The 23109-nt window shown below is 40.2% G+C and overlaps 1 protein-coding gene across 7 annotated transcripts in view; it reads left to right on the top strand.

Annotated features, from left to right (window-relative positions):
- DPF3 (double PHD fingers 3) overlaps nucleotides 1-23109 on the top strand; it is a 254843-nt gene that overhangs the window by 109959 nt on the left and 121775 nt on the right. For all 7 annotated transcript variants that reach the window (XR_013993331.1, XR_013993332.1, XR_013993333.1 and 4 more), the window contains exon 3: nucleotides 18248-18355. Coding sequence is in view for 3 of the 7 variants with exons in the window: in XM_081048238.1 (XP_080904364.1) it covers nucleotides 18248-18355 (108 nt within the window). In the remaining 4 variants the exon portion in view is untranslated. The remainder of the gene's footprint in view (nucleotides 1-18247; nucleotides 18356-23109) is intronic.

The raw sequence follows: 23109 nt of genomic DNA, 5'->3' as shown, positions 1-23109 counted from the left end.
TTCTTGGCAGGTGTTCCAAGGATGGTGTGGGTTATTGAAGCTTCATTGGTAGGAGAGAAGCAGGGTGTTTAGCCCAGAAAAGGGAAGACTGAGGACAGGTGTCTTCATCTTTTACCCCCTTGTGTGTTAGTGTGGGAATCTGCAGTCGGATCTGGGTTTGAGGCTTAGCTTTGTCATCAGCTCTCCCTCCCTAAGGTTCCTTATCTGTAAAATGGGGTTAATGATAGTACTTACCTAAGGATCTTGTCAGTATTAAATGCATATATTCATTAAAAAACGCTCATAATATGAGGTCAGCATATAGTATGTGTTCTAAAAATGCTGGCTACTATTGTTGATCTTACTATTGTTATGACACTAGTCTTCTGAGCTCCAGAGAACAGAAGAATAAAGACGAGTTGGTGGAGATTAGGGAGGCAACCATAGGAATGCACTTTTTTGGTTCTATAGGGGTATATTTTGCAAACTTTTTATTATGAGACATTTCAAACCCACTCAAAAGTGGAGACAATGGTAAAATGAATCTCCATGTATTTGTCACCTAGCCTCAACAATGATCAACTCAGTGGCCGATCTGGTTTCATTACACTCACCTCCCACTTTCTTTCTCACCCCAGGTTATTTTGAAACAAATCCAAGATGCATATTATTTTATCTGTAAATATTTCAGTATGCATTTCTACATGGTAAGGACTTAGAAAAAAGAAACAAACAAATCTACAATAGCTATCAAAGCTCAAAGTTAACAGTGAGACTTTAATATCATCAAATATTTGGTCAACATTTCTTTCCCCCTGTAGTTTATGTCAGGATCCAAATAGGATCTCATTCACATTTTGGTTATTGTGAAGCACAGTTCACATGTGAAAGGCAGGATAAATAATTTCCCCCCCTTTATTTACCTGTTTTCAAAATAATGTGTTTGGTTCCCTGGTATTCTCCAGAGGTGATCAATAAAGTTTATTTATTTATTTGAGTACCATTGTGTATTCACAGATTAAAACATATTGGATGCATTTTAATCCGTTGCTGCTATTATTCTCCAGTAATTTTTGATAGCTTTCTTGGTATCCTAATATTAGGACAAACTTCAGACTCATGTTAGACACTTACTGCCCCAGACCTGCAATCAACTATTTCTCTAAGAAACCCTGTTTCCTTTTTGTAGGAAATATTATTTAGAGACAACATGCTAGTGGTGCCCTTTGATCCTGGGTTGGTCAGTGCTTCTAGGAATTTTTAGTGAGCAGAATTAAGAAATATAATTTTTTAAAAAAGATTTTATTAGGGAAGGGGAACAGGATTTTATTGGGGAACAGTGTGTACTTCCAGACCTTTTTTCCAAGTCAAGTTGTTGTCCTTTCAGTCTTAGTTGTGGAGGGCGCAGCTCAGCTCCAGGTCCAGTTGCCGTTGCTAGTTGCAGAGGGCACAGCCCACCATCCCTTGTGGGAGTTGAACCAGCAACCTTGTGGTTGAGAGAAGGTGCTCCAACCAACTGAGCCATCTGGGAGCTCAGCGGCAGCTCAGCTCAAGGTGCCATGTTCAATCTTATTTCCAAGGGCGCTGCCCACCATCCCTTGAGGGAGTCGAGGAATCGAACTGGTGACCTTGTGGTTGAGAGCCCACTGGCCCATGTGGAATTGAACTGGCAGCCTTCGGAGTTAGGAGCATGGATCTCCAACCGCCTGAGCTACCGGGCCAGCCCAATATTTTTTTTTTTTAAAAGAGAAGCTACATTATGAAATTATACTGATATTCCTCATTCAATTCAGTTTTACACAGTTTTTACTTAACTATCTTAATTCTGTATCTCCTTTCTCTTACGCTAAAAAAATCCTGGCTCTTAATGATGCCAACATAATTACTTGCTTTTCCCCCCAATATACACACCTACAACAGTATCAGAATAAAATGAGACTAACAACAATAAGATTGGTACACAACAATAAGATTACTGAAAATGGTTTAAGATTTATTTTTTCATTTTGTTCTTAGGATCGTTCCTATTAAGAATGCAGAGTCAAATTACTATATTCTAAGGTCACTTGAAATAGTTTCTCTGTGTGGTTGTGCTACTATTAATAACTCAGTTAACACACTTGGGTTTGTTTCATTTTGCTTTCACTTATTAGGTATTGCTTTATTTGGGGTTTTATATAATATCTTTGTATTTTTAATTAACTTTTTATTTTGAAATAATTATAGATTCACAGGAAGTTGCAAACATAGTAGAGAGATCCCTTATGCCATTCATCCAATTTCTCCCAATGGATACACCTTACGTAACTATAGTATAATATCGAAACCAGAAAATTGGCATTGGTAAAATGTGTATGCATACTTCTATGTTACTGTGTTGTCCCGAAAATAAGACCTAGACGGATAATCAGCTCTAGTTCGTCTTTTGGAGCAAAAATTAATACAAGACCCAGTCTTATTTTCTGTAATGTAAGATCGGATCTTTAATATAATATAATATGATATAATATATGATATAATAATATCATACTGGATCTTATATTAATTTTTGCTCCAAAGACTCATTAGAGTTGATTGCCCGGCTACATCTTATTTTCGGGGAAACATGGTACTTTATCACATGTATAGATTTATGGAACCATCACCATAATCAGATACAAAACTATTCCCTCACCAAAAAGACCTCCCTCATACTAACTCTTTGTAATCATACCTATGGCTCCCTCTCATCATTTAAATCTCTTCACCCTCTCACATTTATAATATGGTGTCTTAAACATTTTCTCTACATACATTGACAACCGCATCAGACAGTGTTATAATTTTTGCTTCAACCATCAAACATAATTTTAAAAATTTGAGAAGTGCCTCTTGTATTTACTCATATTTTTACTCTCATTCTTTCTTTATTCCTGATGTTCCAGGTTTCCTTTTTAAAAAAATAATTCCTTCTGAGTAAGTATTTAAAATGCCATTCTTTTAAAGTAAGTCTGCTAGTACCAACTTCTCTTAGTTTTCCTTCATCTGGGAATGCTTGTTTTCTTTATTCCTGAAGGATACTTTTACTGGATTCAAAATTCTGGGTTGACAGTCCTTTTATTTTAGCACTTGAAAAATGTTTTGGCCCTTCCTTTAGGCCTCTGTGGTTTGTAATGAGAAATACGCTGTCATTCAAATTGTTTCCACTTATAAGTGAGGTGTCATTGCTCTCTCTTTGCTTTCAAGAGTTTTTCTTTGTCTTCAAAATTTGATTTTGATGTGCCTTGGTGTGGATTTCTTTGGGTTTATCCTTTTTAGAATTTATTAAGCTTCTTGAAATCTGTAGGTTTGTTGTGTCTTTTGCCAAATGTGGGAAAATTGCAGCTGTTATTCTTATAGTTTCAGTCCCACTCCCTTCTGGGACTCCACTGACACAAATGTTAGATCTTTTGGTATAGTCCCATGAGTTTCCTAGGCTCCTCTCCCCTCCTCCCCAAGACTATTTTCTCTCTGTTGCTCAGGTTGGGTGATTTCTATTGTTCTCTCTTCTAGTTCACTACGTCTTTCTTTTATCTCCTGCATTCTGCTGTGGAGCCCATTCATTGAGATTTATTTATTTATTTTTTTGATTGTGTGCTTCAGTTCTAAAATTTCCATTTGGTTCTTCTTTATGTCTTCTATTTCTTTGCTGAGACTTTATAGTTTTTCATTTGTTTCAAGTGTTTATAATTGTTGAAACATTTTTGTGATCACAGCTTTAAAATCCTTGTCAGATAATTCTAACATTTGTGTTATTTCAGAGTTAATATCTATTATCTTTTCTCTTTCAAGTTAAGATTTTCCTGGTTCTTTGTATGAATGAATTTTGATTGATTCCTATACATTTTGGCCATAATATTAATATTATGATACTTCAGATTTTATTTAAATCTTATGACATTGTGCTGGTAGTGGTGGGTGGGTTTGCCCCTCATTACTGTCAGATGGGTGTGGAAGTCCAGGTTCTCCACTCACCCCGCCAGGGGAAGAACATCTCATTATTTCTAGGTGGGGATGGGAGGTCAGGCTCCCCACTAGGCCTCCGCTGATAACTACCCGAGCTGGGAGGAGGAAGGATGCTTTATGACTCTTCTCCATATGGCCTCCTCTGACACCATGGGGTATCAGCTCCTCACTCACTCCTTTTCTGACACCAAGCCTGCAAGGATGTTAGGATGCCCTTCTAGGCTGTCCCTTTCTTGGCCCTTTGGCTAAAGGGAGCAGGATTTTATTGGGGCTTTTTAAAGTCTACAGTTGGTGTTCTGTGGTTATCAACTTTTCCAGAATCTAGTCTGAAATATATAAAGGAAAAAGAATATCCGGGGAACTCACCACCATGTTGTTCCTTGGGTCTAAAAGTCCCTAGTTGGTATGCCTTGTTTTCTTTACCTTCCAATAACTTATTTTTATTGTATAAACAATATCTAGGAGTTTTAGCTGTACTTTGTGGGAGGAATATGGAAGAGTATATCTACTCCTTCTTTCCAGAAGCAGAAGTCCCTGGGTTGCTTTTTCATTAAAAAACAAAACAAAACAAAACCAGCTTTATTGAAATATAATTGACATACAATAAATGCATATTTAACATGTACAATTTGATAAGTTTTGACATGTATATACCTGTGAAACCATCACCACAATCAAAATAATATATCATGATGCTCAAGTGTCCTTGTATCCCTTGTAATCCCTCCCTCCTGTCCTTTCCCCTGCCTCTACCTTTCATTACTCCGTCCCCCTAGGCAACCACTGATTTTCTTTCTGTACTGGAATCATACAATATGTACTTCATTTTTTTGGTAGAGTTGGGGTCTGACTTCTTTCACTTAGCATTACTATTTTGAGATGACCCATGTGCTAACATGTATCAATAATTCATTCCTTTTTATGCTGAGCAATATTCCATTGTATGGCTATAAAACACTTTGTTTATCCATTCACCTGTTGATGGACATTTGGATTTGTTTCCAGATTTTGGCTATTATAAATAAAGTTGCTATGAACATCTGTATACAAGTGTTTGTATGGACATACACTTTCATTTCTCCAGGGTAAAGTACCTGTGAGTGTAATGGCTAGATCATAAAGAAGGTGTGTGTTTAACATTTTAAGAAACTGCTGAGCTGTTTTACAAAGTGCTTGTACTATTTACATTCACTCCAACAATGTACTTGAGTTCCAGTTTCTCCATATTCTCATCAACACTTGGTATGTTCAGGTTTTCAAGTTTTAGCCATTCTAACAGTTGTATAGTGGTCTCTCATCGTGGTTACTTTGCATTTTGAGCATCTTTACATGTGCTTATTTGCCATCCATATGTGGTCTTTGGTAAAGTGTTAAAATCCCCTGTTCATTTTAAAATTAAGTTGCTTGTTTTGTTATTATTAAAGTTTTATATATATTTATATTATATTATATATATTTTTATTATACATATTAATATACATATATTTATATCTTCTAGATACAAAACCTTTATCTGATACATGCTTTGCAAATATTTTCTGTCAGTTTGTGGCTTATATTTTCATTGTCTTAATAGTATCTTCAAAGAGCAGATATTTAAAATTTTAAGTGTAGTTTATCAATTTTATATTTTTTGAATTGTGATTTTGTTGTGCCTAAGAAATTATTCCCTAACCCAGATCAAGTTTTTTTCCTTCTAGAAGTTTTATAATTGAGGTCTATGTTCCATTCTGAATTAATTTCTTAACATGGTGCAAGGTATGGATTATAATTTATTTTTTTTGCAGATATCTAATTGTTCTAATTGTATCTAATTGTATCTAATTGTTCCAGAATACTTTTTTGAAAAGACAAGCCTTTCGTCACTGAATCGTTATTTTGCCTTTGTCAAAAATTAGATGTCCACATGTATATGGGTCTATTTCTGGACTCTCAATTCTGTTTCAATGATTTATTTGTCTATATTAATATCTCATTGTATTGATTATTGTAGTTTTACAATACATCTTGAAATCAGGTAGTGTTAACCCTCCAATTTTTTTTTGTTTTCCAAGATATTTTGGCTATTTTAAGTCCTTTGTACTTCCACGTGAATTTTACATTCAGTCTGTCAATTTCTACAAAAAATCTGCTGGGATTTTGATTGGGATTGTGTGGAATCTATAGATCAATTTGGGGAAAATTGACAATTCTTATTATTGAGTCTTCCAACCAACAAATATAACACATTTCCCCATTTATTAATGTCTTCTTTAATTTTTCCCATCAATACTTTTTATTTTTCAGTGTACAGGTCTTTCACATTTTTGTCAGATTTATCTCTAAGTCCTAAAGTTTTTGATACTATTATATATGGATTTTTAAAAATTTTAATTTCTGATTTTTCTTGGCTAGTATACAGAAATACAATTAATTTTGTATATTTATCATATGTCCTGCAACCTTGTTATACCCATTTGTCAGTTCTAGTAGCTTTCTGTAGATTCTACAACATTTTCTACATAGTTGATTGATTATGTTGTTAGTGAATTAAGAAAACTTTTCAATATAGAAGAGTTTTATTTTACTTGTCTATTGCACTGGTTAGAATGTCCAGTAGAATAGGTAAAAGTTGTGACAGTGAAAATCCTTATATTGTTTCTGATCTTTAGGTGAAAGCATTCATTATTTCATTATTAAGTATGATATTAGCTGTAGGTTTTTTGTAGTCGCTCTTTATCAGATTGAGGATGCTCCTATTTCTAGTTTGAGAGTTTTAAATCAGGAATGGATGATGGATTTTGTCAAGGGGTTTTTCTGAGTCTATTGAAATGATAAATGATTTTTCTTTTGTGGTTTGTTAATATGATGAGTCACACTGGCTGATTTTTGAATGTTAAACTAAGATTGCATTTGTAGGACAAACACTACTTTGTCATGATGTGTTATCCTTTTTATATTTTGTCATATTCACTTTGCAAAAGTTTTATTAGTTTCATAGATGTTTATGAGAGATATTGATGTATAGTTTTCTTGTGTCTTTATGGTTTGGGTGAAAGGGTGATGTTGGCCTCATATAATGAGTTGGGAAGTATTCCCTCCTTTCAATCTTTTTTCTTCGGGAAGAATTTATGTAAAATTGATATTTCTCCCTTAAATGTTTTGAGCATTTATTAGTGAATCCATCTGGACCTGGCAGTTTCTCTGTGGGACTTTTTATATCTACAACTGTAATTTTTAAAATAGATATAGTGCTATTCAGGTCGTCCATTTGATCTTGAGCCTTGGTAGTTTGTGACTTACAAGGAATTTTTCCCTTTCATTTGTCAAAATGAGTTGCACAAACTTGTTCACACGATCATTATCCTTTTAATGTCTATAGAATCTATGGTGAGATACCCTCTTTTATTCCTTATGTTGGTAATTTGAATTTTGTTTTTTACCTGACCAATGTGACTAGAGGTTTATCAGTTTCATTGATCTTTTCAGAGAGATAGCTTTTGATATAATAGATTTTCTCAATTTTTTCTTCCTATTTTGTAATTTCTTCTCTGATTGTTATTTTTCCTTTTTCCTGTTTACTATGGATTTAATTTGCTTTTCTCTTTATTATTTCTTAAGGTAGAAAACATTGAGGTCATTGTTTTGAGATTTTTTTTCTTTTCTACTATGGGCACTTTTAAATATAATTTCCAAATACAAATACTACTTTAGCCTTATTTCACAAACTTTGACATTGTGCTTTCATTTTCATTCAATATTTTCTAATTTCCCTTTTGGTTTCTTCTTTTACACATGGATTATTTAGAAGTGTGTTATTTAGTTTCCAAACATTTGGGGGATTTTCCAAAGATATGCCTGTTATTTATTTCTAATTTAATTTCATGTGGTCAGAGTATACTTTGTATGACTTGAATCTTTTTATATTTCTTGAGACTTGTTTTATGGTCCAGATGATAGTTTGTCTTGGATAAATATTCTCTTTGGTCTGGAAAACAATGTATTTTCCTGTTGTTAGAATTTTCTGTAAATATCAATGAAATCAATTTATTTGATAGTGTTGCTCAAATCTTCCAAATCTTTACTGATGTTTTTTGTCTATTTGTTCTGTGAATTACCGAGAGAGTATTGAAATTTTTGACTATAATTGTGAGTTTGCCTATTTCTCCTTACAATTCTATTAATCTTTGCTTCATATATTTTGAAGGTCTATTTAGGTGCATAAACATTTAGGATTGTTATGGCCTCTTGATGAATCGATACCTTTATCATTATGTAATGACCTCTCTATCTCTACTAATATTCTTTATTCAGAAATCTACTTTCTCTGTTAGTAATATAGCCATACTAGCTTTTTTTTTTTTTTTTTTTTTTAGTTTTTCTTTTTTTTATTAGCTTCAACATAGTATATCTTTTTTCATTCTTTTAATCTGCTTGGGTCTTTATGTTAAAAGATTTTTATTTTTTATAGATGGTATGTGGTTGTGTCTTGCTTTTTAAAGTAATATAACAATATGCTTTTTTAATTGGGGTGATTAGACCATTTACATGTAATGTGATTTTGTTATAGTTAGGTTTAAATTCATCATTTTGCTGTTTCCTATATATCCATCTGTTACCCTTTCCTTCATTTTCTTTTTTGGGGGTTAATAGAATTATTAATGATTCCATTTTATTTCCTTTGTTGGCTCATAAGTCTTTGTTTTGTTATTTTAGTGATTCCTTAGTGTTTACAGTATGTATCTTTAATTACAATTTACCTTCAAGTGATATTTTACTACTTTATGAATAGTACAAGAACTCCACAGTGGTATTGTGGTAAACAGAATAATGTCCTCCTAACCCAAAGAGGTCCACACCTTAATCCTGGGAACCTATGAGTATGTTACCTTACATGGCAATAAAGACTTTACTGATATGATTCAGTTAAGGACCCTGAGATGGGGAGACTATTCTAGATTGTCCAGATGGGTCCAATGTAATCATGAGTGCCTATATAAGAGGAAGGCAGGAGGGTCAGAGTCAGAGCAGAAGATGTGATAACAGAAGCAGAAGTTGAAGGGATGCAATGCAGGAAGGGGCCACAAGCCAAAGAATGTCGGTGGGCTCTGGAAGCCAGAAAAGGCATGAAATAGATTCTCCCTCAGAGTTTCCAGAAGGAATGCAATTCTGCTGACATCTTTAGTTCAGTGAGACTAATTTTGGACTTCTAAGATGACAAATTGATATTATTTTAAGCCTCTTGGTTTGTGGCAGTTTATTACAGCAGCCATAGGGAAATAATACAGTGTACTTTTACTTTTCACGTATTGACCTTTGTGTAATTGTTGTCATACATTTTATTTGTACATATGGCATAAACTTCGTACTACATTGTCATTATTTTTGTTTAGTCAATCTTAAAAAAAATTAAATAATAAGAAAAAAGACATTATATAATTACTCATATACTAAACCATTTCTGATGTTCTTCATTCCTCTGTGTAGATCCATATTTAGATCTGGTATCACTTTCTTTCTAAAGGACTCCCTTTAACATTTATTATAGTGTAGGTCCGCTAATGATTAATTCTTTCAACTTTTGTATATCTGAAAATATCTTTAGTTTGCTTTAGGATTTTGAAAGATATTTTTTGCTGGGTATAGAATCTAGGTTGACAAGTTTTTTTCCCTTAGTACTGTAGTTGAACCACTGTTTTCTTGCTTGTATTATTTCTGATGAGAAATCATCCTTATCTTTGTTCTTCTATTTATAATATAGCTCCTTTCTTTAGCGGCTTTTAATGTTTTCTCTTTGTCACTGTTTGGGCAATTTTGATTATACTATGCCTTGTTATAGTTTTCTTTATGTTTCTTGAGCTTAGTTTTGTTGAGCTTCTTAGATCTGCAGGTTTGTAGTTTTCATCAAATTTTTAAAATTTCCAACCATTATTTCTATAAATATCTCCCCCCCCTTTCTCTTTTGAGGATTCCAGTCACACATATATTTGGCTTTTCGAAGTTGTCCCACAGCTCACTATGTCATTCTTGTTTTTTAAAATTCTCTTTTTCCCATAGGTTTCATTTTGGATAGTTTCAATTGCTGTGTTTTCAAGTGTACTATTTTTTTTTTTTATTCTGCAGTGTCTAATCTGACATTATAATCCCATCCAGTATGTTTATTATCTCACACATTGTACTTTTCATTTCTATAAATTAAATTTGTTTTTTTTTTAAATCTTCTTTTTACTTAACTTTTGAATACATGGAATACAAATGATAACTGTTTTAAGATTTTTTATGCTAATTCTTGCATCAGTGTAAGTTCTAGATGGGTTTTCATTGATTGATTCCCCCCCCTTATTATAAGTCATATTTTCTACCTTCTTTACATGCCTTGTAATTTTGCATTCTATGCCAGAGATTGTGAATTTCATCTTGCTGGGTGTATATACATGTTTTATTCCTATAAAGTTTCTGGACCTTTGTTTTAGGACCATCAATTTACTTGGAAAATTGATTCTTTCTTGTTCTGCTTTTAAGATTTTTAAAGTATAAGTGGAGCAGTGCTTAGTTCAGGGCTAATTCTTCTCCATTTGTGAGGCAAGGCCCTTCTCTGTACTCTACACAGTACTCCATGAATCATGAGGTGTTTGCACCTTGCTGGTGGGAACAGTCTATTCCCTGCCCCTTGTGCACACCAGGCACTGTTACCTTAATTCTTTCTTACCAGGTGGTTCTTTCCTCAGAATCAAGTAGTTTCCTCACAAGCATGCACTGATCAGTACTGGGCTGAATACACAAAAGGGAGTCTTTGTGAATCTCAACAGTTCTTTCTCTGTGCAGTTGCTGGGCTCTACCTGTGTTCCCTCCTCCTTTTATTACAATCTGTGGACTTTCTTAAGGCAGTAAGCTGGGCAGTCACAGGGCCCATCTTGTTTGTTTCTAGTGTCTCAGGGATCAATGTCCTTCATTGTGTGATGTCCAGTGTCTGGAAAACTTTTGTTTCCTTTTTTTTTCTTCTCTTCTGGTTTCAGGTGGAAGGGTAAATCTGATCCTTGATCCTCCGTCTTAGCCAGAAGCAGATGGTTTTTTTAAAAATTTTAATTTAAGTTTTACTTTATAATCATAGAAAATATTTACATGGTTTAAAGTCAAATCTATTATACATAGAATATTCAGAGAGAGTCTAATTTTCTCCCTCTATCCTATTACACTATTTCTTTCCTCTTTTAATAGACAACTTCGTTTTCTTTTTCTTGTCACTATTATTTTGTTTTGCTTTCTGTAACTTTTAAAAAATTTTAGTTTATCTTTAAGTTAAAAGAATTATGCAGACATACAATATACATATGTATATGTATGTATGTATCCCTATTGGTTAGATAAATGATAGTATATTATACACACCATTTTCCACCTTGCTTGTTTCAGTTAACAATATGTTCCATTGCAGTGTATACCTCTCTCTCTCTCTCTTTCTCTCTCTCTCTCTCTCTCTCTGCTCTCTCATTTGCTCTTACACTCACTCTCGCTCTTTTTCTCTCTCAGCAGCTTCACAATAGTCCATTGTGTGGATATACTATTGTTTATTCAACCAGGTCTCTGTAGATAGACATTGGATTGTTTCCAGTCTTTTTTCTGGTATTGAAAATACTACAGTGCATATACATTTTTGAATTTTTGCATGTGAATCTGTGATATACATTTCTAGAAGTGGAATTGTTGGGTCAAAAAACAAATACATACACTATTTTGCTAGATATACCAAATTCTCCCTCATATGGTTATGCCATTTTGCATTCTCACCAGGGGTGAATGAGATTGGTAGGCATATTGCTAACAGCAGAATATTTTAACAGTGCAGTAGAGTGCTTCACGGAAGGGTGAAAACTAGAATTATTGAAACAGAGGTTGGGATAGAGGCTCTTGTCCGAGCTATTGGAGAGGCAATTTTTGTATCAGGTAAGCTCCCTCCTCACATTATAATCCTATTGTATTTAAATAAAATTTTTCTGATGAATTTAGAAAGTATTTCCTGGGGGTTTATTTGATTCTCTATACATTTTATATGCCTTATTATAGTGTTTTTACATGACCAGGATGCATTTCTTCATGAGCAGTTTTAGTTGGTGATGTGGTAAGAAACGAAAAATAAGTTATACAAGACGTAGCTTGATGGGCGGGTAGGCTGGGAGCTCTTTCCCCGATACCCTTGGTGTGGGGAGCTACTCGTGGGGGTAGGGTAGGACCCTGGGTTTGAAGCCTGGAGTGTGTGGACGCGCAATGGGATGGCTCAGTGGGGAGTTAGATAGGATAGTGGAGAGGTTTTGAGTGAGGGCTGTGGACTAGACTACCCTTCTGAGCCGTATGACCCTGAGGCAGTTATTTAATCACTGTTAGCCTCACTGTCCTCGTCCTTTAAATGTCTCATGGTTGTCATGACAAGATAACGGTGAGTGTGAGGTGCTAGCCTATGGCAGAGAAAGAGCTCAGTAAATGTTAGCTATTGTTACTGTGTCAGCTTTTGAGTGTGAAGGGACCAGTGAGGGACTTGGGAGCCCCTGGGCCAGAAGAGAGGCAGGCAGCAGTCTGGATTCGAGGTCTACCTCACCAGGGCCTTCTTGGCACATGGGACACTGGAATCGAATCTTAGTGAGAGAGAAGCTCATGGAGAAGAATGGAAGAGGAGGCAGGAAGGGCATGGTTGGTGAGCCAGATCGAGAGCCATGCTGAGAATTATTGAAACAGAGGCCGGGGTAGATGCTCTTGTCAATGTCTGAGATATTGGAGAGGCAATTTTTGTATCAGGTAAGAGTCAGACCCAATAACTCCTAAGCTCCCTCCTTACATTATAATTCTATTGTTTTCTATATAATTTCTTACATTATATTCTATTGTCTTCTGATGAATTTAGAAAGTATTTCCTGGGGTGTGGTGCCAAGTGCTCAGGACTCTAGACTTTCAGGGAGGAGAAAAGGCACCATGGCCTGGGATGGTTCAGGAATGCTTCAGTAAAAAGGTGGTCCAGGAAGTCAGGGCAGTTCTTAAATAGGCCCAGAAAAGACAGGAGGGTAGAGTACCAAGAAATGGCACGGTTATGTCTAAGAGCTTGTGAAATACATCTTTCCCTCTCTTCAAGCCCTACCTAGGGGTTTGTTACTCTTCCCCCAGCTCTGTAGAGTGGGTCCAAATTGGCATTTTCAACCACAAACATTAACGAAGCACCTATCACATATTGGGCCCTGGGAATAAATGAATATATATATATTCATATATATATTCACATATATGTATATATATATACACACACACACACATGATTTGATCTAGTGCAAAGTACCCTATGTGGGAGATTTTCAAACTACAACTGTTGGTGAATCTCTCAGATTGTGGTTCAGTAGGATTGGGTTGGGGCCCAGGCATCTGCCCTTTTCAATAATGATGCAGTTCTGATGCCCAGTCTGACTCGTGAGCAGGGATAGTCACTGCCTCTTTCTTCCAACTCCCATTTCCCTTTGGTTTTTTTGCCTCCCAGTTGGCTCTCCTTCATACCCAAGTGGGTGGGTGGGATGGATAGTTGGGATGCAGATGATACCTTTCCTCTTTGGGGACAGAAGGTAGACAAATTGGATTAAGTTACAGGAAGGTAGATTTTGATTCAAAAGAAGGGTAGGACAGAACTCTATCATAATAAGAATTGGCCAATAGTGGGAAGTCTGCCCTGTGTAGTAATGAGTTTTTCACTGCTAGGAAGGTTCAGTGGCAGGTGTGGGTCCACCTGTCGGAGATGCTGCAGGGAGAGCCCTTTCCTTCACCTCTCAGCTCTGTTTGGGGGAAGAGGAAGTTATTACAGTTCATCGTTTCAAAGCTTGTTCCTATCCTGTATCATCTTTCCTTCTCTTTTCTATCCCATTTCATCTTCTGAATTCTTAATAGCTCTGCTGTGTCTGTCAAAGATGCTCATGATACTAAGGATCCACCTGCTGAACTTGGGCAATGCTAGTTGCAACCCGTTTGTCTGGAGTCTGCTGATCACACAGGCAGCAAATCCATTGTGCTGAATTTTTTTTATAGAACCAGCTCCCTCCTCCCCGCTAGCAAGTATGTGAGTTCGTGTGTGTGTGTGTGTGTGTGTGTGTGTGTGTGTGGTATGCTTGTACATAAGGGAACTGTAACTGGAGTTGCAGCTCAAAGTAACAGAAAAGCAGTTTGCTTAGTGGGATATATGGACAGAAGGATAGCTGTGGCCTTGGTTTCCAGGGAGTCCTGATCTGCCCTCTGTCTTCCACCTCTCTTTTCCTCCCCTCCATATCCTCACAGCCCCAGGCTCATTCCGTCAGCTGCAGCTGTGACTTCATATTCCTCCTCCCTCTTCCCCGCTCCTCCATCTAACACACACACACACACACACACACACACACACGCGCGCGCGCGCACAGACACACACACACGCACACACGAGCTTTGGGTTCTGTGCCTCCTGTTCTAATGAGATAAACAACATAACTCTCACGGGGCTCTTCGCGTCCCTCTGTAAGTGGAACTCCAGGGCTGAATGCACTAGCCCTATAGAGGCACCTTGGTGCCTGTCAGCCAAGGCAGGAGATCAGGGAAGGGGGCTGGCATCCCCAGAGAGTTCTGGGGGCCATGTGTTTGTCAAAGCAGACCTCAGAGGGAGGCCTGTTTTCCAGTGTTGTGGCTAAAACAGCAAAGAGCAGCATGGGCAGGTGGGCTGGGCGTGGAGTCCAGACTCATCCCAGTCAGCTAACTCATAGTAATGACTGACTGGCATTTGTGCAAGGCTTCATGGTTATAAAGAGCCTTTTCTTGAATATAAGCGAATCCCCATGACAGTCCTTCTAAGGTGGGTGGTACTAACGCCCTTGTCTTGCAGGTGAGGAGACAGGCTCAGAAAGGTGTGATGTTTCTCAAGGTGACAGCGAATGGTGGTGTGAGGACTCATGTCCTCATCTCTACACTGTCCATCTTCTCCAGTCCATCAGGGAAAGTGAATGAATGAAGCAAAACCTGTCTCCTCTTGTGGACATTCAAGCTCCTTACTAAAATGGACCTTCCCAGGAGAGTAGGCCTGCAGCTACCAGCTGAGTAGCCTGAGGCAGCTTTTGTGCTGCTGACCAACAAGTGCAGTGACCACGTTCTCTAGGGAGAGGACCAGGAAAAATGTTGACAATTTTGACCTCTTGTCCCTCAGACCTTTTGAAAGTGCTGGTCGGGACCGGTTCGTTGTCAGTCACCTGTTTTTGGTCAGGTTGGAAATACCACGAAGCAGCTTCTGGGGCAGGAAGGAACCTAAGGCCTAGAGACTGCCGTGCTGCCCTGGGTTCTGGGGTCCCTGTGGGTGTTTGGATGTGGGTAGATGAGTCTCCTGGAGCCAAGACTTCTCTGAGTCTTGTTGACTCAGAGTCTCGTTGGGTTCTGGCTGAATTTATCTGATTAGTATTTCTTTTTTAAAGATTTTATTGGGGAAGGGGAACAGGACTTTATTGGGGAACAGTGTGTACTTCCAGGCCTTTTTTCCAAGTCAAGTTGCTGCCCCTTCAATCTTAGTTGTGGAGGGTGCTGTTCAGCTTCAAGTTGTTGTCCTTTCAGTCCTAGTTGTGGAGGACGCAACTCAGCTCCAGGTCCAGTTGCCGTCTCCAGCTGCATGGGGCACAGCCCACCATCCCTTGCGGATGTTGAACCGGCAACCTTGTGGTTGAGAGCCCACTGGCCCATGTGGGAATTGAACCGGCAGCCCTCAGAGTTAGGAGCATGGAACTCCAACCACCTGAGCCACCGGGCCGGCCCTGATAAGTATTTCTTGATGTGCTTCCCAGGCACTGTGGAAAAAGTACTGGGGATACTTTAAATGGACATGGTTCCTGCCACCCTGGATCTTATGAAACCGGTGGGGGAGACAATCTAGTAATCAGGCCAACATCTTTGGGGAAACACAAGGGCTCTTGGGATCCTATAGGAAAGGCCAGCCATTAAACCAGTCTTGGTACATTAGAGAGACCAGCCAGGCAGCAGCTAGATGATGCTTCGGCATCCAGAAGATTTTGGTCAGACATAAGGTTCTTAAAAGAATAATTGCCCAATTTCCCCACCCACCTACATTTGGATTGGGAAGGTCTGGAATGAATTTTGGTTATTGATGTTATTAAGAAGTTCTTCAGGTGATTTTTGGTTTCAGCCTGGATTATGAACCACTAACCTAAGATGAGTGGGGATTGGTAGGACTGGTTCTGGGACATGGAGTCGCAAATCAGCCCTTGTACTTGGCCATCACGTGAATCCTGGGGCATGTCGGCCCATGAGGTAGCCCAAACTTTGGGAAGGAACCCAGAATTAGTGCACCTATTCAGGAATTACGAGATCAGAGATGAAATGTTCTTGGAGTAAACCACAGCAGAAGTATCAAACTGTTCCCAGTGATGCCTTCCCTCAGAGGTCACAGCTGGAGCCCCCAGTGGAGGGAGAGCAGTCTTCCTTTATTTGATTTATTTGGTCTTCTGTAAAATCAGCAAAGTCTGGGTCTCAGAGCTCAGGGAGCTCAGTGTTTCAAGATCCTCCTACTGTGCAGAAACCCATGAAATTATCATCAAAATCAAGCATTAAGTATTGGGATGACTCCTGAACGTTCCCTCAGCTTATAATGCCTGAGATTTTTCTGGAACCTCTAGGCTCCATCATCACCCTTCGTGGTTTCTAAGAATCAAAGGGAGAGTGGTAGGGACTTCCAACTTGTTCACAGTCTTGCAAGCTGCGGGAGCAGATTTGTCACTAAAAATAAAACTTAGCTCATAAAAAGAATTAGAAAATTTTGGTTCCTTTAGTGCTAGAATAGTTTCTTCTGCTCTGGACCCAAACCAATGCATGGGGAATGGGTAGTGGTGACTAGTAAAAATGAAAAATGAATGAATGGATATATAGCAATGAAACGAGTTGATTTTCTCTGCAAAAGGCAAAAAAATAGAAACCAGTTTCCCTCTTGAGTTTTGAAGGCACCCCCAAATGCCAGACAGATGGAAATAGTATCCTGTTGTTTTCTGAACCCTATGGTTCTAGGTTTAGGAAGTGACCCTCTCTCACATGAGGCTACTTGCGTCTAACAATTGTCATGTTTTACATTTTTCTACAGAAGATTGAATTGTGACTTCAATTAAAGTAAAGCTGGAACATATTCATTCATTCAGCAGGTGTTTACTTAGATGCTTGTATGTGTCAGGTGCAGTTCTGGTTCTGGGGATTCCGATGGGAACAAGACAAAATCTCTATCCTCACCAGACTTTCCACTCTAGCAGGGGTAGATTGGTTGGCTTGCTGGTTAATTTTGGGGTACATCAGGCTGCTTTTCAGTCTGCAAATCATTTAACCAGTCCTGAGCCCTTCTCCCTCTTCCCTCAGCCTCTCCTCCTGCCTTTTTCTCTGGGAATAGAACATGGACTAGTGTGGGGAGTCCACGTCCAACCAAGGCTGCTGGCTGCCACACTGTGGGTCATAGGAGCCACAAGCGTTTTGCCTCATGAGCCAGAAGGCTCCTGATGAATTGCTGGGCATGACAGATGACGCCGGTGTGGAACTTTGGTGCCAAAAGGCCAAATCTAGATGGAGACTCTTGTTGGGAGACAGCGTGGTGCATAAGCCCAGCCACAGGTCTCCTGCCTGTTTCTTTCCATAAGGCCCGGTCAGATGGGCAAGGATATATAGGTATGCTGGCTCTGCAGGCATGGAGCCTGGTCACCAGAGCAGCCTTATGTTGTGATGCAGGTCGCACAGCAGCTTAAGCAAGCTTCCAACAGCTAACGATGGCGGGGGGGAGGAGCCAGTAGGTAGACCTGGCTCCTTGATCCTCTTTCCTTGTAATGGTTTTCAATCTAGGCTGCCCATAGATAGGCAGACTGAATTCTGTTGCTTGACCTGGCCAGAGGGGCAGTCGGTGGGCAGTAGTAGCTAGAGCGCCACTGCTTTGGAAATGCTGTGGTGAGGTTGAATCTGGAGCGGTCCCTCCTGTGGTCTGCAGGTCCCTCTGATCTTCCCCAGGCCAGGAGAACAGAATTTCGTTTTGGTAACAGTGATGGCTCTCTTTGGCATGTGCTTACTGAGACAGCATGGCGGAGCAGACAGAACGAGGGTCCTGGGGTTAGATGACCTAGATTGTGCCTCGGCTCTACCATCTACCACCTGCGTGACCTTGACAAGTCATTTCACCTCTCTGGACTTCAGTTTCCTCTCACTGTGAATGAGAGCGTTAGATAGGGTGATTTGCTAGGCTTTTCCATCCTGGAGCCTTTAACCTTACCACTGCCTCTGTCCACAGGCCTCGCCCCGGGCCAGCTGTACACATATCCTGCCCGCTGCTGGCGTAAGAAGAGACGATTGCACCCACCTGAGGATCCAAAGCTGCGGCTGCTGGAAATAAAACCGGGTCAGTACCCTCTGGAGCTTGGCTGGGCCCATGATGGGAGAGGTGGGGAGCACTGTGCTGGCCCAGGGCAAGGTGGCTTTGCTCCTTTGTCCATAGAGCAGAGTTTTCCAAGAGAGTGAGCATCCCCACGAGGTGCTCAAAGGTGTGCCTGCTGTCACGTGTCCATGTCCCCACCTGAGCTTCTCTCCCCTCTGGTTGTCTCATGTCTTCTCTTTCCTTTTGTTTCCCGGTTGCCGCCCCAGGGGAATAAAGGAAGCTAGCACCGGGTGGGAACAAGCCTAGGATGAATTACTTTCCCAGCAGAGCGGAAGGAGCTGCAGCAACTTGGGTCGGTGGTAACCTTTCTGTAGCTTCAAGTAAAGAAACCTTGTCCCAAGTTGCATGGTTTTCTAAGGAGGAGAGTGCGCTGTGTACCCTCTCCCAACCTTATTGTGAATGAATTTTGGGAGCATCTTACATAAAAAGGGCCAGTCGCTAAAAATAGAACCCATCTTGGAAGTGGAAAAGTTCAAGTTCAGGATTTGCCAATAAGTGATGCTGATTGTTTTGTGGCCACACAGAAGGAATTGGTTGGTGTTCTTGACTACTGATCTGTTGCTACATTTCCAACTAGATGGCCATCTTCAGACCTGTGTCTGGATTGAAGCAAAGGCCAAGTGATTGCCCCGAGTCTTTAGCTTTAAGGGTACCTTTGGTTTTGGGGGTGCCGGGGAATATGACTTTTGGTGGTGAGAACAGTGCTGTCACGTGGAGCAGATGCAGAGCTGACCTGTTCCTCCCATTGTCACCAAAGCAATGTAGACCCAGCCTCACTCCTGCATTTCCACACTGACCCCTTAGGCTGTGTTTTCTCTGCAAAATCTGTACTTAAAGTTGTTCAGAATGTTTTCACTCACCGTTCCATAGTTAAGCGTGCTTCGACAGTTTGCTTCAACCTAGATTTCACTTGTGTACAAGTTTTATTTGTTTGGGGTGGGTAAGGGCTAGATTCTTCATCGCTCTCTACCCAAGCTCTCAAATGGCCTTGCGCAATTTACAGAGCCTTGCAACCACTGGAGGGTAATGATGGAGGTGATGCAGGCTGTAGGAGAGCCAAGTTCCCTGGAGTGGCACAATCCAGGAGAAATGTGATGCAAGTCCCATGTGTTATTTTACATTTTCTAGTAGCCACATGAAAAAAGGAAAAAGAAACAGGTGCAATTAATTTAAAAAATAGATTCTATTTAACTCAAACTATCAAAAATATTGTCATTTCACCATGTAATCAATATAAAAATGATGAATGAGATAGTTAACTTTTTTTGTATTGCTTTGAATTCCAGTGAGTATTTTACACTTTCAGTACATTTCGTTGTGAACTAGCCACATATCAAGTACTCAGTGACCACAAGGGGAGAGTGGTGCCCACTTTGGTCACTGTGGTTCTAGAATTTCACTCGAAATATGGTCTTGACCAGCAGCATAGGCCTCACTTGGGAGCTTGGCAGAGATGTAGAATCTTGGGTCTCACCCCAGACCTGCTGAGCCGGAATCTGCATTTTTATCGGACCCCCAGGACTGCATCCCCAGAATGCACACTGAAGTTTGAGAGAAGACTTACAGATAGTTACACCATAAGTCAGTATGGCATGACTTCATGTCATCTGTGTCTCTTTAATTAAGCAGAAACAGTTGTTGATACAAACAATCTATTTTGGAGGTGGGGCCCCCACCTTCCTTGTTCCAGATCCATTGGGCCTGGTGTCTTGGAAGTGGTGTGGATGACTGATGAGGTAACCCCTGGTTTGATCGTTATCTGGACCTATTTAATTCCACTCCTTTCACACCTTTGCAGTAGGTGCTCTAGTGAGAGGGTTAGCTATGTGGACTCTGAAGGAGGGTGTTACTCAGGTGTTTGTCATTAGTTGGATGTGTCTTCATGTCGCCCTGTGCATATATTGCCCTGTCTGTCGACAGGCACAGTGGTGCTTGGGACTCCTAGCTGGCCTTGCAGGTTCATCATGAGGATCAAATAAGCCATATGTAATAGTATTTGGCCTTTCAAACCCTTTTAATTAAAAAATTTGGGCTGGTCCGCTGGCTCAGGTGGTTGGAGCGCCGTGGTCCTAACGCAGAGGTCGCCGGTACGATTCCCACATGGGCCAGTGAGCTGCGCCCTCTACAGCTAAGATTGTGAACAACAGCTCTCCCTGGGGCTGGGCTGCGGTGAGCCGCTGGAGGTCGGCGTGAGCTGCCGTGGGCCACCATGTGCTGCCAGGAGTGGCTGGTGGCCAGTGTGAGTGGCTGGCAGCCAGCGTGAACTGCTGTGAACGGCTGACCGTCGAATGGCGACCGACTGCCTCAGCTGTGGGGAAGCGCAAGGCTCATAATACCAGCATGCGTCAGGGAGCTGGGTCCTACACAACTACACTGAGAAACAATGGCTTGAACCAGAGTGGGGGTGGGGTAGGCGGAAGAAGGGGGGAAAAATTTTAAAATTTGAATAAGTAATACAGTCACATGTTTTGACATTCCAAGATAAAAAGGATATATTATATAGTGGAAAGTAAGACCCACTCTCCAAAGAGGCAGTCAGTGGTACCAGGTTTTTAGGATTCTTCAAGAGATTGTCTGCACACACACCAGCAATTACATCTATACAAGCTTCTCCTCTTTTTACACAGCACAGCACCTTGCATTTTGCCCTTTCCATTTAACAACATGCTTCAGGCATTGGCCATGTCAATATATAAAGAGCTTCCTCATTCCTTTTTTACAGTTGCACAATATTCCATTATATGAATGTACCATGACTTATTTAACTGGTGTTCCCAATTTTTGTTTCTAATTTCTCTAATTTACCCAGTGATGTAATGAATAGTTTGCATATATATGAGGACATCCTCTATGTAATTTATTCATGAAAAGGCTTTCATTATAAATTCTTGGCACTAATTTTAAATTGTTAGTCTTTATTTTTTGTCTTTATTCTTAACATTTCTATGAAAGTCTTTATTAAGAACACTTTATATCAGACTAATTAGATCGTCTTTTACAGAAAAAAGACATTTAGCACTGGAAAATACCTCAGACATCATTAACTCCAGTTCCTTATTTTATTGAGGGCCGGACAGGTTAGGAGGCTTGCTCAAAGTCACACAGCAATTCCTGTGCGAAACAGCAGGGAGTCCAGGTTGCTTGATTTCTCTGTTCACAGCCTTTTCTGTTTGCTCATGCTGCTGATAAGTGTACTAACTTAAAGAACCTTTACCAAGGCTTTGCCTTCTAAACACTTTTATGTTTATAAAACAAATAATATATTAATTAATAAAATGCATCCAAGAGATAGTTGGAGTTTTTTCAGTCATAAATGTCAGACATTCAAATTGAACTAGCTTAGCGAAAGAAGGGAAGTTCATTTATGTAGCAGTAAATCCCGGAGTTGACCAGCTTCAGGCATAGCTGTATCCAGGGACTCAAGCATTGTAGTGAGGGCTCTGTGTCTCTCTCTCCACCTCTAACACTTTCTACGCACGGGGCAGGCAAGATGGCCAGACTCAGCACTCACCACACCCAGCAGAAATTTAAGTCCCCTTCAATAGCTGTGACAGGAAAGTCCCTGGAAGGACTGATGAGCTGGCTGGGTTTATGTCACTCCCACCAGTCACTGCCCAGGGGATAGGGCACTTTGATTGAATATTGTCATCTTCATCACCAGTGTCCGAACAGCACACTGTAGTTTACAAAGTCCTTTACAAAGCATTTTCATTGATCACTTCCATTGGTCCCAGGAGGCAGAGAGGAAAGGAAAGGGGTAAAAGTGGTATAAACCCATTTTATAGGTCAGGAAAATCAGGCTGCAGACAAAGCCAAGGAGAGTTTCTGAGAACCTACAGCCTCACTGTTAGTGGGACTGAGGCAAGAAGCTACATACGAGTGTCAGGTCCTTCTGCCTGTGGACATTTACACTGGGTCTGCTGGTCTCCAGTGGATGAATGTGGAGCAGCTGGGGTCACAGCTGGCTTTGGACTTGTCCCATCCTTGGGCCTGCCGTGACATGTGTGAGGAGGGAGAAGGAAGAACCCTAGGGCAGTGGTTCGCTATAGGCAAATGCTTACCAGCATATTGTGTGCTATCTGTGATCATTTGAAAAGTTTCCTCTGCCTCTGTCCTCATGCTTAGGGCAGAGGCTGAGGTGGCTGTTCCAGGTCTCAGGTGGTAAAGACTCAGACCCCGGGATGGCCAGGGTCCTATAGAAAGGCCCTCTCTGGAAAGATAAGCACCAGCCTTGTCAAGGATGGGCCTTCAGAGGCATAGCGTATCCCAAGGTGGGGAAAAGATCCCAACTAAGTTGGGCTCACCTGAGGCAGGCTTATCTTCCAGGCCAGGCCAGCGCCCAGACTCAGAAACTACCAAAACAGCCCAGGGCTGGAGAAAACAACTTTTCATATGGCAGAGCTCCGTCACAGATGAACTCGTTTCCCCTCTTTGGGTAATCAGACTTTCTACTGAGACTACTAAAAACAAAAACGAAAACCCCAAAGCCTTGGGCCAAATGTTTGTCATGCCTCTCTCCTGTTCTGAGTCTGTACCTTCGGGCTGAGCCTGGCTCTCAGGATGTACCACGACACCAGCCTGAGACTGCAGGTTGTGAATCAAGAAGCCAGGGAAGTGTCTGGGAGTCAGTGACAAGGAGCCTCAGCCTTGGGCCTCAAAGTATCAGGGCCCATTTAGAGAACCCGAAGCAGCACAAGGAAATGTATCCCTCTCGTCCT

The sequence above is a fragment of the Rhinolophus hipposideros genome, assembly GCF_964194185.1.
Source record: "Rhinolophus hipposideros genome assembly, chromosome: 5".
NCBI lineage: Eukaryota > Metazoa > Chordata > Mammalia > Chiroptera > Rhinolophidae > Rhinolophus > Rhinolophus hipposideros.
The sequence above is the reverse complement of the archived record's forward strand: the minus strand, read 5'-3'. Positions and strand labels throughout refer to the sequence as shown.